General features: G+C 39.1%; 1 protein-coding gene across 10 annotated transcripts in view; it reads left to right on the top strand.

Annotated features, from left to right (window-relative positions):
* The window catches only part of TNS3 (tensin 3), a 180,556-nt gene that overhangs the window by 134,864 nt on the left and 29,406 nt on the right, over positions 1–16,286 (top strand). For 9 of the 10 annotated variants that reach the window (XM_015854824.2, XM_015854825.2, XM_032442540.1 and 6 more), the window contains 3 exons: positions 6,779–6,951; positions 7,279–7,396; positions 7,498–7,581. In XM_015854824.2, coding sequence (XP_015710310.1) covers positions 6,779–6,951; positions 7,279–7,396; positions 7,498–7,581 — 375 coding nt within the window. The remainder of the gene's footprint in view (positions 1–6,778; positions 6,952–7,278; positions 7,397–7,497; positions 7,582–16,286) is intronic. The other variant, XM_015854826.2, reaches the window with a different exon arrangement.

Genomic DNA, 16,286 nt, shown 5'->3' on the forward strand with positions numbered 1-16,286 from the left:
ATTTGTTAACTCTGCTTTCCCTCAATAGTGGATAGTTGAAGTATAGGTTTAGTCAGTTTTTATACCCTATGCCTGCACATGTATGAAGGAAAGCTGAAGTACTCAGCATGCTTCCAATGAAGGACTGTAATTATGCTATACTTAAAAGAAAAGAACCATGTAGTTTAATCCAAATAATCCTGTAAAATAATTATGCTTTGTTGTTCATTACCAGTTTGTGGTAGAATAGCCCAGGCTTAATAGATGTGATTTACCTTACTTTGAAATAGACTAACAGAGAACTAAGGTAAGGCAAGAGAGTCACTAAAGTGATTAATTATCTGTTCACGCTAGTGCAGCAAGAGGAGGTGTAATTAATAGTACAGAGAAATGCTGGCTGCCATGAGGATAAGGGAATAGTCATGAATGAACGACAACTAGAACAGCAGTTTTTCCACCAGATAGTAATGATCGGTCTTATACAGTCAGGTAGTAGGATGAGCTCTATTCCCCGTGACTCAATTGTTAACCTAAGGATTATTTCAAGAGAATTAATTAACAAGGGATGGAACAAGCTGGCAGGTCAGGGCTGAACAGCCCTAAATGAGATTAAATGAATTTGAGGTAGAGTTTAGGTCTTTTCACTTGCTTGTTAGTCTGTTGGTTAACAGGAATTTGGATTATACTTGCTACCCATTCTGAGTAAAGTAAAAACAATACTTTGCTTGTACATAATTGTTAAACATTAGGTATTTTTTTCAAGAACAGAGATATTTTTCTTGCTGCGGTACTTTTTTCCAAATACATTTGAGAAAGATCAAGAAACTAAAGATACCACAGGTGAAACAGCCAGGTTCATTTTTCCACTTCAGCTCTTTGAAACAGTGTTCTTATTGATCTAGGAATCTGAAAATTAGAACCTAATCAGTATTTAATATTTAGGAGTTGGAATGGTTATTTGTCTTCATCTTGTAAGTCATGTAGGTTTGTTTTCAGATGTAAAACAGCTCTCTTATAAATGCTGGATTGTTGCAACTCTCTCTGTAGATGAGGAGGTGCAATTTAGCTTAAACATTCTGAAATAGATTTTACTTATGTTTATAAACAAGCCGTTTCTTTGTTAAAATAAATGGAGTGCAGGAGTTTGCAGCAGGAGCATTTGTGGAATTGCTTCTTTCCCAACACAGAAATGTGGTTGACAAGTTCATAGTTCTCTGAGCTGTCCTTTCGACTGTTCTTAAAAATGACTGTGACATTGCCTTTTTTCCAGTCACCAGGGACTTCACCTGACTGCCATGACTTTTCAGATATCCTGGGTTGGCAGCCCTGCCCAGTGCATGAGATGATCTTTAAGGTCCCATCCAACCCCATTATTGATTAACTTCTATCAAAAAATGCATCATTTTGTTTCAGGTGAATATGCATTTGGTTACCTTTTTCTCACAATATTTTCTTCAAGTTTAGTCTTTGAAGTAGTTATTTTTCCTTTAAATTTTTAATAGTGATTGTAAAGCCGATTCTAAATTATTAAAATGGATTTGTTTGGTTAAGTCTAGAGCTATCTTGAAAACTTGATCAATAAGTGCCTTTTACCTTACTCTTCATAGAAGATAGATGGTACCCAAGAAGTAAAGTAATACTGATTTGGGTAGTGTTGGAAAATAACATTTTTTTTTTCCATACATGGGGCAATCTTTAAACTCTGCCCTATTAAAATTTAACTTCAGGACTTCATCTTTTTTCTTGTTGAATTATTAAGCCTTCTTTTTTATTGAATCACTGTGTTTCCTGGTAATGGGAGACAGCTATGAAAACCTTCCTAAATTTCCTTAAAGGCAGTAGCATCTGGAATTTCACTTAATCACGGAATCGTAGGGGTTGGAAGGGACCTTCAGAGATCATCGAGTCCAACCTGCCTGCCAAAGCAGGTTCTCTACACCAGGTCACACAGGTAGGCGTCCAGGCGGGTCTTGAATGTCTCCAGAGAAGGAGACTTCTCAGCCCCCTGGGCAGCCTGTTCTAACCTTTTTATGCTGTCTCTCAGTGGTGGATTCACTCCAATTTTTTAGTATCTTCACATGTACATTGTTGCTCCAAACTAGACACAGCGCTCCAGATGTGGCTTCCCAAGTACTGAGGGATGTAATCACTTCTTTTGACCTGGTAACTACTGTTCTGTTACTTGTGATTTAACCTAAAAGCCACACAGCCATTCATTCATTCCTTCTTTTCTGAAGGACGGAGGAGAGAAATGAGGGGGAGGTAAGGAAGGTAGAGCCTGTAGGTTGAGATAGAAACTATTTACTAACACAGAAAATGAAGAAGTAATGGGAATGAATATATACATACATAGTTTACCAAAACAAGTGATGCACAATGCTGTTGCTCACCACCTGCCAAACTAGATACCCAGCTAGTCCCTGAGAAGCCAACTGCCCCCAGTTTTATAGTTTTTATGTGATGTCACATGGTATGGAATATCCTGTTTGCCAGTTTAGGTCAGTTGTCTGGTTCTGTCCCCTCCCAGCTTCTTGTGCACCCCTAGCCCCTTGCTGACAGGTTGGTACAAGAGTCTGAAACATCTTTGGCTCTTTGCAGCACTGCTTGGCAACAACTAAAAAACTGCTGCGTTATCTACATTGTTTTTCTCCTCCAGCCAAACTTAATAAATGAAGAAAATCAACTCTGTTGGAGCTGAAACCAGGACTCTGCTACATTTCAATATGCGATGGTCAATATTCAGTTGTGGCCTTTTGCCACAATTACAACTATGACAATGCCCAGGTCCTTTATTGCATAGTTACTCTGCACATTTACCAGCCTGTATTGTTTCATAGAACTCCTCCATCCTGATACCATTATGTAAAAAAAGTGATATGTCTCAGGAGATCAGAGATAAGATAAAAATACCTAGCTTTTTCTAGCAGTGGGTCACTACCAGGCAAGATGTATGAAAACAATAATCTACTGTAGCATTAGAAGAAGTTAGAAAATGGGCCTAGAATTCTAAACTCTAATTATTAAGTCAAAAGATAGTCTGATTTAAAATATTACTATCCCCTTGCCTAGTGTTTTGCATACCCTTGTTTCACCCATATACTTATATAAGCAGAATGAACTTTCCAATCACAAGATAAGAAAAGTATTGAGGATGTTGCTACCTGAAATTATGCTTAATCAAATTATCATGGGTAGTGGCTTGGTACCGGAAAGAGGTGATCACGTTAAAAAGATCCAGTCAAGGACCTGAGTCATGATCAGTGCTGCTAAAAAAAGGTGAAGGCCCAACTGCCTCCCAGATAACCTCTCTGTAGAGGTTTTCTTCCTGCTGCGGAATTACATTCAGGACACTGAGAAGAGGATACCAGGTAGCTGGAAGCTGGAAGACTGCTATTACCTGCTGGTCTTTCAAACTAGGTCACATGAGATTGCAACCAGGAAATAAAAAAAATATAAAAAAGGACTTTACATCCCCCTGAAAGATGTTGAAGGGATTGGGAGCACAGGTAGTGTTATCCTTAGTCCTCGCATTTAGAGACTGGGATCCTGGCAAGAGGAGAACAGACCAGTTGAATGACTGGCTGCATGGGTGGTGTCATGCCAAAGGCTATGGGTTCTATGATCTAGGATGCACCTTTGACAAACTGCAAGTGTTGATGTAGGATGGGACACAACTGACGAGGAGGGGCAAGAATATCCTAGGAAGCAAATTGGCTGGGCTCATCACCAGAGCTTTAAACTAGAACTGCTGGGGAAGGAGATGTACTGCTGAGTGACAGAGAAGAGCCAGGGAACACTGTCACTTTAGGAAGCAGCAAGGGAAAACATCAGATTTGTTGCAGAAGTTTGTGGGAGGGCTCCTCTAGTAAGGTTGTGTATCTAAAAGCCCAGCTGATGTGTCTCTATCAATGTACACAATGTTGTGGAGGAGGTGGTTAAAGAGGTTAAGTTTGGGGCAGCCTGGGCTTGCAGCAACCATGTTCTTGCTGAGTTCATGATCTCAAGGAATGTGAAAGTGGAGTCAGAACATTAAACTTCAGGAGACTGAACTTCAGGCTGTTTAAGGATTTGTTGGAAGAGTTCTCCTGGGAAACTGGCCTTAGGGACAAAGGAACAGAACAGAGGTTGCAGCACTTTAAGAATGTGTTTCTGAGAGCATGAGAGCTTTTCATCCCCTAGAATAAGAAACTGGGCAGAGAAGGCAGGAAACCAGCGTGGGTGAGCAAGGACTTGCTGGTAAAGAGGAAGAAAAAGAAGGAAAAGCAGTGGAAAGGGGGGGACGGGTGGCCTGGGAGAAATACAGAATAGGTAGGGATGGAATCAGGAAAGCCAAGGCCTGGATGGAATTAGGCTTGACAAAGGATGTGAAAAACAAGAAAGATTTCTTTAGGTACATTGGTCACAAGAGACCAACTAAGGAGGGTGTACTGATAAATGATGAAGGAAAACTAACCTCCACATATTTGGAGAATGCTGTGGTACTTAATGTGTTCTTTGCCTCAATCTTCCCTGCCTATCAGTTTTCCCAAGTGTCTTGTGTCCCTAAACTTCCACATGGAGGTCAAGAGCAAGTCCGAGATCACTTCTTGAGGCTGCATGTGTGCAAGGCTATGGGGCTGGACAATATGCATCTCAGGTTCCCAAAGGGGCTGGTTGATGTGATTGCCAAGCCACTCTCCATCATATTTGAAAAGTTGTGGCTGTCAGGTGAAGTCCCCAGTGACTGGAAAAAGGAAAACATCACTCCCATTTTTAAGAAAGAGAGAAAGGAAGACCTGGGGAACTACAGGTTGGTGAGCCTCACATCTGTGCCTGGAAAGATCATGGAACAGACCTCCTGGAAGAGATGCTTAGACTCATGCAAGAGGTGATCTGAGATAGTATATGGAAACTGTTGAGTCACAGCCTGAACTAGTAATTGATCACCTGAGGCAAGCACTGAGTCAGCCATGGGAGCACAGGTGAAGGCAATACAGAGCTATTGGAGAGGGCCCAGAGGAGGGCCACAAAGATGATCAGAGGGCTAGATAATTTCTGTGATGAAAGGTTGAGAGAGTTGGGATTGTTTAGCTTGGAGAAGACGAGGGTTTGGGAAGACCTCACTGTGACCTTCTAGTATTTGAAAGGAGTTTACAAGCAGGAGGGTGCCAACTTTTCACATAGATAGGTAGTGATAGGATAAAGGGGAATAGATTTAAACTGAAACAGGTGGGGTTTAGGTTAGATGTTAGGAAGAAATTATTTACTCAGAATGTGGTGAGTTGTTGTAACAGGCTGACCAGAGAAGTTGTGGATGCCCCATCCCTGAAGGCATTTAAGGCCCTTGATGGGTTCCTGGGTAGTGTCATCTATTGATTGGCAGCCCAGCCCACAGCAGAGGGGTTGGAACTATTAAGATCTTTGAGATCCCTTCCCAAGCCATTCTATGGTGTGATTCTGTGTTTCCTATCTGCAAGCATTTGTTGTTACCCAAGAGAGTCTGTATTGGGACTCCTGAAAGATGGAGGATTGTATCCACACAGTAGTCTTGACTGCTAGATAAGTTCTGGATTCTTTTATTCGTTATGGGTAAGAATTTCTTCCATCTGTGCAGTAAGATCAGTTAAGGTAGTTTGATACTTTCTGGAAGGCCTTACAACTTACCTGACTGTACAAGGTTATGCTTAGTCATTCTTAAGCAATATAGGATAAGGAACTCTTTTAAACCTGTGTCAGAGATTCTAAACCGTGGCATCTATCTATGTCACTACAGCTGATATTTTTTGGCAAACATCCGCAAATTAGTCTTTCGTGTTTTAATTTTACAGCTGAAATCTGTGACTATTTTGTGTATGCTGTGCTAATAATGCATGTTATTTGATAACCAAGTGAATGGATTTTGTACAGAGACATGTTGCATCTGAAAACTAAATTTTTGTGGGATTTTCAGATAGTTTTTTATGAGCATAGAATTCTCAGGCTAGTGTAACTAACACTGATGGAGTTCATCTTGCTTCAGCTTAGTTGGGACTAGAAATGAAAGGGAACACTTACCGTTGATTTGTTCTTAAGGAAAAAAAAAAGCAGGGTGTAGTTGTGGACATTTTCTCAAAGTGTCTGTTTGTAGATGTGGATGAGTAAGTAAAAAATGTTGCTAATGATAAAGCTGTAGCTGATGACATTTGTTAATTGTGAATTGTCTTTCAACATGAATACTGCTTTATGCCCCCTGAATAATTTGGATTGTTCTGTTGGCTCAGCTTACTTTCTTTTGTACTCCATTCTTTAGACTCCAAAAAGCTACAGCTCCTATGTACACCTAATATCTAATTTCCGTAATTGTGGTTATTTTATGACATAGAAAACATGTAAAATGAACTGGGCTTATAAGAACCAGGGTCTTTGTTAGCTAAAAAACTGTTTGTTCTGGGAAAATGCAGTCTGGGAAAACAATATTTTTACTACTGAAACCTGTTGTGTTTTAGGAGTTGGAAATAAGGGTTTCCTGTCTGACTGCCCAGAGCAGCTTCCACTGACAGGCTCTGCCATTGTCCTTAGGAGTAACAAAACATGCAGCTCCACTCCACTGGAACTGCGTGTGTTGCAGATACATTCCAACTTCTGAGAGCAAAGCTAAATGTCAGAAGCTTTTTGTATTGTTTTTCCACACCTTTGTGGCTTTCTAAAGCAGTTGTGAAACAATTATTTCATGAGTGTTCTTGAACAGAATTGCTGAAGGCATAATAAGAATCATTTATGTTAACAATTACAACTGAAAAAGCATTATTAAGTGGCTTATGTATTTGTTTTTCAACAACAGGTTCAAAAGATAATGATGCAGTGGTGGGAAGGAACAGAAAGTTAAGTGTTGGACAGTATGACAATGATTTCCCTGGGCAGTCACTGTACAGCGGGTGTGGATGGATGAAGCCTCTTGTCACTGACCAGGCTGTAAATCCAGGATCACTAATCCCTCTGGGGGAAACCGAAGAGGTAAACAGTGAAGAATTTTGCAAGAAATGGCCAACAGGAAGTCCTATGTTCATGTTCAGTGTCTAAAATCAGTGTGAAGCAATTTGCCAGTTGCAATGTGGCAATAAGAAGAGTTATCACAGAAATGCAGTTCAGTGTTTAAGTTTGCTATTTCTTGTCTTCTGTTATTTGTTTGTGTGGTTTTAACGTTTCAAGAGTTCTTTGCTGGAACAGTGGATGAGATTACATGAAACCTTCTGTAATCTGATGAAAAATGTCCCATTTTTTTTTTAGGACTATGTTAAAATTTTAACACTTCTTTGAATCTTCTTTTCCTGCCCTTTATAGATGTCTGTGGCATGTTATCAAGATGAAATATATGGAGGTATCTTCTCCCTAGCCAGAAATGGAAATGAAGGTGTCCCATCCACACCGGCTTTTTCACTGTCACCAGAGACACCATATGGTAAGGAAATGTTTTCTTCCACTTCTTTCTTTATTTTAATAGTACAACTAATATTTTACCTATTACTGAAGAGAAATTGTATTTTTTTCCTTCTGTCTTAGTGAAAACACCTCCACTGTACCATCAGCGGATTTCCTCCAACCAAAAGGTCAGCAGCCTGTCTGGGCTGTACAAAACCAGTCCTGGTATGAGTCTCATACTACATAATAATTTGAAATAGAACTGTGTGTGAAGGCAACTAATGTGGGAGTGATCAATCCTTTACAGTAGGAAAATTTGTTCTCCAACAGGCTTACTCAATCATTTTTATCTCAATAAGAGACAGAGAGTCTTCAGCTTTCTTTATTCAAATAAAGGGAGAGTCTACTGGGGCATACCCCTGTGGGGTCTCTCAAAGTACTGGGGGACACAGCCCCTCTTTTATCCCTGTACCCCAATTTAGTGAGCCTTTCTCCCTTTTCGTATTTGCAGAGGTACTCAGGGTTCACATTTGTCTTGATTTGTCTATTAGCTTATTCCCTCTTCATTTCATTTAAATAAATACACTGTAATCTAGATTCAGAGTTTGATGTTTTGCACAACTTGAACTGTTTGTATCCTGTAAAGCCTATCGCTCTTTGTTCTGCCCAGCAAACAGGATTTACATGCAGGTGCTAAGCTAGCATCTCCTGCCATATACCTGCAATATAAGTTTGTTTAACCAGATCCTTGTGACTGAAACTCTTCTTCTCAGCTTTTTCTTTATCTTGTTTTGCAGAGACCCCTTATCCTTCCTTTGTTCTTCCCAAATTTTATTTTGCAAGGACACCTTATCCTTGTTTTTCCTTCAATTTTGTAAAGTTTTATTTATCGTTGAGTTTTCAGTAGTTTCCTCTCAGTTCTCTTATTCCTATGGCTGTCTTAGTGATCCAGTCCACTAACTCATTGAGTTTCTCTGTTACACTGGGAATGTTCACACAGCAATGTTCTTTATCTAATTTAAGGCAAGCACATAATCTTTCTTCTTTAACCAGCAAGACATCCAAGGCTAATCTAGCTTGCAGAAACCTTTCACTGTTATCCTGGGCCTGTTTGTTAATTGTCAGAAGGCCTTGCTTGCTGGCATTTGCAAGGCTTTCAGTTTGCCAAGTGAGATTGGACACTAGTATTCTATTCCCAAAAGCCTTAATTCCTGGTGCAAAGAAAGCTTGAAATCGCTATCCTACCCATAATTTAATGGGTGGTTCATGCCATTTTTTAGGATCCTCTGATCATTTCATTTTCTCTGTCGTGGACAGAGAGCTTTTCTTCCAAAGTGGGCACAGAGTTAAAGCTCCACTATTAAACTGGTGGCTTAGTGAATTTATATACCATATATCCAAGAGATGGGAGAGTGAAGAATTTACACTGCATTGACCCTCCAAGATTTCCTCCCGTATAATCAGGCTTTCTACAGATGCAACCAGCAGCCATTGCCTGCCATATACCTGTCAGGTTTCTGACCCATTCTTGTCCAAAACTGGTACAGTTATATTTTATCTTACAATTCCATTTGTCAGCTGCTGTCCTTTTCTTTATATAAGTTTCCTCTTAATAAGGGTTAATGCTATTCAAGTCTTGAGGTTCTCCTTTCCATTCAAAACACCATGGGACTTCCTTGTACAATCCCATTTATCACTTAACAATCCAGTCCATGATGTGTAGGATGGATTTTGTCCAGCCCCTATGCTAATGTCTGTTAATACACTAGAGCTTTTTAGAGTTAAAATTTCCCATTGGATGGGATCTTTACTAGACTTCGGAATTGGTAGTGATGCTAGTGAAACTTTCTAATTTCCCAAATCCTTGCATTAATTTTAAGACCAAATTATTTTCTAACTCCATGACTCCTGAAATGTGAAGTAAATACTATTAGAATTTTGACTCTTGTATTACTACTGGGAGAGGGGGGGGGGGAGGAGGGAAGGCAAAATTATACTTAGAAGACAAACTAGTAGACATTGTGGAAACAATTTCTTGTCAAATGACTGCTATAGGCCTTGAACAGCAGGGGGAAAGACAAACTCCCACCACCTTCAGATTTCTTCTGCATTATGCCATAGAGTATGGAACAGCATATTGGCCAGGAAAAGCAAGACTGTTCACCCACTAAATCGGAAATGGAAAGTTTTAGAACGATTGTGTATGGATTCCTTTTGATACTAATATATTGGTTCTTATACTAATGAACGAATCCCCATTGCTAAGCAAACCAACCTATATCAGTACGATTTAAAAAAATAATACATGTGTTTATATACATATTCAGGAACTCAAATGACATCTGGTCTTTATGCATATCAAACAGCATAATTATTTGGTCTTTTGTAAGTTATTTTTGCTGTAAACTGTGTATTGTGTGTCTAGAATGCATCTAATTTTTAATGCGTTGAACTTTGAAGGATGACATCTTCATTGAAGCCTGTCAGAAGACTGTATAAAATAGTACTGTTAGCCCTAGTATTTTCTTTCCTGATGAAAGCAGTGTGTTAGGAAGAGTCAGTTCATTGCTGTTAAGTATCTCTCTCCCTTTTGTCACCTGTGTCCTAATGGTTCTTTCTCCCCATTAATTTCTTAAAGACATCCTGCCTGCATCAGCTAGAGCTAACAGAATTCCTTTTCAGAGCTATGTTCTCTTTCAGAAATGAGTGAATTTACTCTTTTTTAGTATGCATTCAGGAATGCAGTTAATTCTTGAAGTGCTGCTGTTACAGTGGGTTGTTTGCCATAGTTGTTCAGTTGTCTGTTTCCTTTCTTTACATAGCTTGCAAGTAATACAGCACTTGTGCTTATTCTGAAATATCTTCTGAAAGATACTTTGTTTCTTGAGACAAATTTGAACAGTCTACAAATTGGCTTGCTTTATAATGCGCAGATACAGCTCTTAGGGTAGCGCAGCAGCCATTGTATATGTCATGGAAGAATCCTACACATCAGTAAGGGAACAAAAGCACGTTTTAAAGCTTATAAAGGCTCTCTTGTCTCAGGCAGGATACAGCTAATTGAAGTTCCTTTGTATACAGTAGCAACAAACAAAACCGTAGCAAGCTGCTTGACAGAGTACTGAACTCTGGCTAACCATCTCTTCCATTTTCAGAGTCTTTCTGCCTTCCACCCCTCAGACTGAATATGAGAAGCTGCCTCTTTCTTAGACTTGGCTGAAGCTTAGACAGAGCTTTGCAGACAATCAGCATTTGTAAAAGGCACCACCTTGCAGCAGAAGTCATAAATCTGTAGAACAAAGGAAGATGATCTATAATCTTTACCAATCTACTCACAAACAGCAGATGTGACATCACGTTTTTCCATATTACCTGAACCAGCCTAAATATATTTGCACTATTGAAGCAATACAGATGATAGAATGACAGCACTGTTGCTTGTATGAGAATTCTCATTGGTGTGCAATTGGCACTGTCACAGATGAAACCAGGACAAGAAGAGGGCACAGTGCATTGCTAACTCCATCTCTCGCTCCTGCCACACACATTCAGTCACAGTGAAACCCTTGTGCATTACATTATATGTGCTTGTGCCTCTTGATGAATAAAACTCAGTGATAACCAGTATTTTAGCCTGTCTAATGTCTTAGAAGAAAACAGAACTCAAAAAGTGAAAACTCACAGGTGAAGGAAAAGTGTTCAGTGAAAAATGGACAGGTGAGTACTCTTCTGTTGAGACAAATAATGTGGTGTTGTGCTTAATTTGTATAGAAATCATGTCAGTTTTCAACAATTGCTATCTGAAGAGACTTTATATTCAGCAAGCACTGCCAAATTTCTTTCTTTCAAAGAGTGGTCAGGCACTGGAATGACCTGCCCAGGGAAGTGGTAGAATCACCATCCCTGGCAGTGTTCAAGAGGCATCTGGATGAGGTACTATCAGATACGGTTTAGTAGCATAGTGGGTAGTAATGATGATAGGAGGATAGTTGGACTAGATGATCTGGTATGTCCTTTCCAACCATGTGATTCTAACTTGGCATTTCCATAACAAATGTAACATCACTGAAGGAGCAGTGTCTTCAATAACATTAAAAGGCTCAACTGAATCCCTTGATTTGCATGAAGCAATAAAAATTACATCAAAGCAGCCCTCTTTGTCAAACATACCTGCACAGCTATTTATGGTGCCCTGGTGAGGGCCAGTAATAAAAAGAGGTACTCAGACATTTAATAGAAGATGATGCAATTGCTGCTGGCAACTCACGTTTCATATAACATCACTGTATCATATACCGTGAAGATGAATGCACAAAAGCTTTAAAAATGGATGGTATCATGCAAATAATCACAAAGCTGTGAATTCCATTTAGTCCAAGGGGCTGAATCATTGCCAGTTCCAGGAGTTCTTTAGAAGAAAGGATGTTGATTATGTGGACATCATTAACTTTTCCTAGGTAAAGTGGCTAACTTGGGGTAAAGCATGGAGATGATTTTAGGATTTGCAAAATAAAATCAAATCCCATATGGAATCCAAAGGAAATTTGTGATGGGACTTGGAGATGAAAAATGGCTCAGAGATTTAGCACTTTTGGTGGATTTGAATGTTAATTTAAGCTATTTAAATGTGTGTCTCTTCAAGGAGAAAAATCAACTCATCTGTGCCATGTTTCAGACAATTACAGCATTCAACATACAACTTAAATTATGGCAATCTCTAGTTATGGCAAATTATTTTATGCACATTAATACATCATCTAAACACAGTACTCTACCATGAAAAATATTCAGTTCTGCTTTCCATTTTGTTTCAGGAATTTGAAGATTAGTTTAGTGATTCCCGAAAGTAAGCAGAGTAAACTTTCTCTCCCTCGAGAAAAGCAGAAACTCTGAAGTGGCATAAATAAATCTGAGTAAATGGTAATAAAAGAGGTTGTTCTAGGAACCTTTATATGCAGAGTGCAGTGAATAGTAGTAGCTCTAGTTTCCTAAGATGGGATGCTCAAAGTGATGGATTTATTCTACACTTGGTTACAACAAAAGAATATCCAAAAGTAACAAAAATATTTTTCATTCTTCAAAATGCTGGGGATGTATAATCTCAAACTATCTTTAAAACATCCGTTGTGGCTTTTCTTTTTTTCATTGTTGTTGTTTTGCTATTTTTATATCCGCTTAAAAGAGCGTATGATTAATAAATTTCATTCTATGTTTTTGAAGGGTGTCTGCTAGTTAAACATTTCTGTAAACTGACTTTTACCCCCAGATGGGAGATGATTCACTTACAGAGTTAATAAAGCCACCTACCATTAGGGTATGCATAAACTGTGCTTTTTAATGAAACTTGAGATCTGTATAACTAAGAGGGACCTTATCCTGCACTCACTTCCCCTTGAACTGATAGCAAGTTTGAGTTCAAAATACTCTGTGAAACTGCAGAGTCTAACTTCAGTGATTAGTTCCTGCTGTACTAAGACATATTTACTTTTCTTACTGTTTATTTCTATGCCCGAAGTGCAGCCTTGTGATTAACACACTCTGCCTATCATAAATATTTTGTCAATTAATTTCTTAGAAGAATGTTTGGAAAAGAAGGCAAAGTTTAGAAAAACATGAAATAGAACAGGAAATGTTGAATATTTTCAAAATATCTCCTTTACTACCCAATATTTGTTTAAGAAATTTCATTCTAGTCTAAAATTTTCTCTTTCAAGAAGCACAGCATATGACCAGTGTTATTTGGATCGTTTCTAAGCTTAGCAGATAGGAGCACAAAGGCTGGTACATACCTGTGTGTCAAAGAGCTGTTTCCAGAAGTCATCTGGTAGAGCCTGGAGTATTCTGGAAATTCCAGGTTGAGTTGTGCTGGAGAAGAAAAGCAGTTCAGGAAAGGTCAATGGATAGGCGAAAAGAACAGCAGTGCATCAGTCTCCTAGTGGTGTGAATATTACAGTTCTGATACCTTAAGAGTCTGCCTGCCTCTGAAGGTTGTAAATTCAGTGGGCAACAAAATTGCAAGCAGTGAAATAAATAACTCTGACTTGAATGCATTGATAATTTTGTTGCAATGAACGTTGAGGTCTTTCACAGACATGCTCTTGAGAACACTGGCATTTACAAATATGATTGTATTCTGTATTTTACACCTGTTGGATCTAAAGCCTTTTTCTAAGTAACATCTAGAAGAATGGGAGCTTTTCCCATGCAAATCTAATAGCAAGCACGAGCACTTGTGTCATATGGAAGGTTCTCTTTCCTGTTGGAGTATGAAAACTGTCACTTTTGAGCCAGATTTCTCTCTCTGGCTTAATTCTCACTTGCTGTTTAGTACAGTGTATAGGAACAGTAGAGCAGGCTTCTTAAAGGAAGGAAAAATGAATTCAAATTTGTGGCCTGATTTAGAGATCTTCTGAATGAGGAGAATAGAGAACAAAGGTCTAAGTAAGGTTTTTTGGTTTTTGGTTTGTAACGCATTAGCATTATCTGGCATTTCTTTCTTTATTTTGTATTTACTGTCCAGGAAAACTGACCATTCTTGGGTTCTACACCTATGAGCTGAAAAGATTACAGCACTTCCAAAGGTGCTGGACAAATGTGTTTGTTTTCTGTTTTCACTTGTATCTATAAGAGCTCATCACTTCTAACTTTCAGATGGTAAGAAAGACAGTAAATCTGAAGTTGTAAATGTCAAAGAAATGTTTATGTAATTATATTACTGCACAGGAAAAAAATGCACGTATGTAAGCGTCCTTCAGTACTGTAGTTCCTTCTGAGTCCCAAAACAGATATACCTCATGCTTTAAAACTGAAATACAGCCTGTTACACTGTTGAGTTCAATGGCTGCTGCTGTAGTAGTTGTTTTTTTTTATTTTTGTGTTTTCTTTTTTTTTTTGTTTTCTAATGACAGGTGACTGACTCACTACTGGACAAAATAAAGGTTTTTAAGCACTCAATTTTAGAGAATTTGGTTTCTGTTTTTCCCTTTCAGTGGGGAAAAAATCATGCTCTACATACAGTGTTGTCACTAACTGTGACTGTGTATATGTGTGTTATTGAAAGTATATTTGTATAATATCTTACACATATGTAAGGGAGGGATAAAAAAGGAAAAGCCTTAAAAAATAGGTTTTGCTGGTTCTGATGATGTAGGAGGTAAACTATAGGCCAAAACTGATCATAAGTTTAACAGAAATATAAGATTGGATGAGCAGACAGCTAGCTGATGTGGATTGTTATTGCATGCATGTACCTTTTTTGCTAGTTAGCAGCACACATGGAAGCAAACTTTTTTTGAGATGTATTAGTTGTCTTAGTTGCACAACTTAAATTAAGAAACTCTATATATATGGAGTAACCCATATAGTCTGAGGGACAGCTGTAAAAGTACTACAGCTGTGAGCACACCTTTTCAGAACAATTGAAAACTTCAGATGATCTTGGGTCTAGGTGCCTGTGAAGTTGTGGCCTGCTGCATTCACCAGTTCAGTGTGCTTTATAATTTCAGAATTACAGAGCTGCTGGTGTTATATAAGGATGTAAATGCATATTCAGTCTTGCTTAGATGTTTACAGTCCATGTTGCTTAGTTTCTAAGATGTTGTTCTACTTTTATGCTTGCTGTGCTTTTTCCTTCTTTCTTTCTTCTTTTAGAAGAGAGGAAATATAAACTATTCTGTATTTTTCTCCGCCTCGGTTAAAGCATACTGTTTCATAAAGTCATTCATATTCAGATATTCATCACAAAATCTGATGTGCATATGACTTGGGGTTGATGCACACATTTCTTTCGGTTGTGGGAATACCAGCATTTGCTGCTTATGTCACAGAAGGCCACTCTCCTCTGGGGTTTACTGTTGAAGAAAGGTATCTTGCTGGAAAGCAAGGTCTGCTGGAGCCTGACGGGACCCACCTGTCCCAGTGAGGGCTAGTAACCTAGCAAGATTGAGAGAGCTTTAAACTAGGATCTGTGTAGGAATGAGATATCATTAAGAACACTGAGATCAAACGAAGGGAAGGTACAGCATTGCCAGAGTGTGGCAAGGCTGATGAGAACACATATGCCTCTCCAGGGAGCACTAAGGTTTTAGAGGCACATCTGAAATGCTTATATACCAGTGCATACAGTATGAGGCACAACTGAGATGAACTGGGAGCCTTGGTCCTTTCGTAGAATTATTGGTGTTAGTGAGACTTGGTGAAATGAGTCATGCTGGGGAGATCTGAACTAAAATGGGAGATGTAGTATGGATATAAGGAAATAGATTATTATTACAGTATGGTTAGTGAAGCACTGGAGCAGCTTGCCTAGAGAGGCAGTGAATGCCTCATTCCTGGAGATATTCCAGGGTACTATTTGGATGTTAGGAAATACTACATTTCTGAAAGAGTGGTCAGGTGCTGAGATGGGCTGCCCAGAGAGGTGGAGGAGTCACTGACCCTGGAGGTGTTCAAGGAATGTTTAGATATTGTGCTGAGAGACATGTGAGAACTATTGGTGATAGATGGACAATTGGACTGGATGATCTTGTAGGCCTTTTCCAACCCTGATGATTCTGTGATTCTGTGGTACTTAAGTTCAGGCTGTACCAGGATCTGAGCAATCTGATCTAGCTGTAAATATCCCTGTTTGCTGCAGGGGAATTAGACTAGATGGCTTTTAAGCCTAACAGGACTTACATCCTTTAAGTCCAATTTAAACTGTTACATGAAATTGTCTACCTATGAGATAGTAGCTCACGCTACTCTGGGTCACCTGGCTCAGCAGTAGAGCTCAAGGGATTCTAATAAGTGGGGCTACATTTGGCTATCAGGTGGTCACTAGAGGTTTTCACCAGAGCACTCACTTCTAGTGTCAATCCTGTTCAACACTTTTATCAATGATCTAGACACAGGATTGGAACGTGTCCTCAGCAAGCCTACTGGTGACATTA

The sequence above is a fragment of the Coturnix japonica genome, chromosome 2 (genome assembly GCF_001577835.2).
Source record: "Coturnix japonica isolate 7356 chromosome 2, Coturnix japonica 2.1, whole genome shotgun sequence".
In the NCBI taxonomy this organism is placed as follows: domain Eukaryota; kingdom Metazoa; phylum Chordata; class Aves; order Galliformes; family Phasianidae; genus Coturnix; species Coturnix japonica.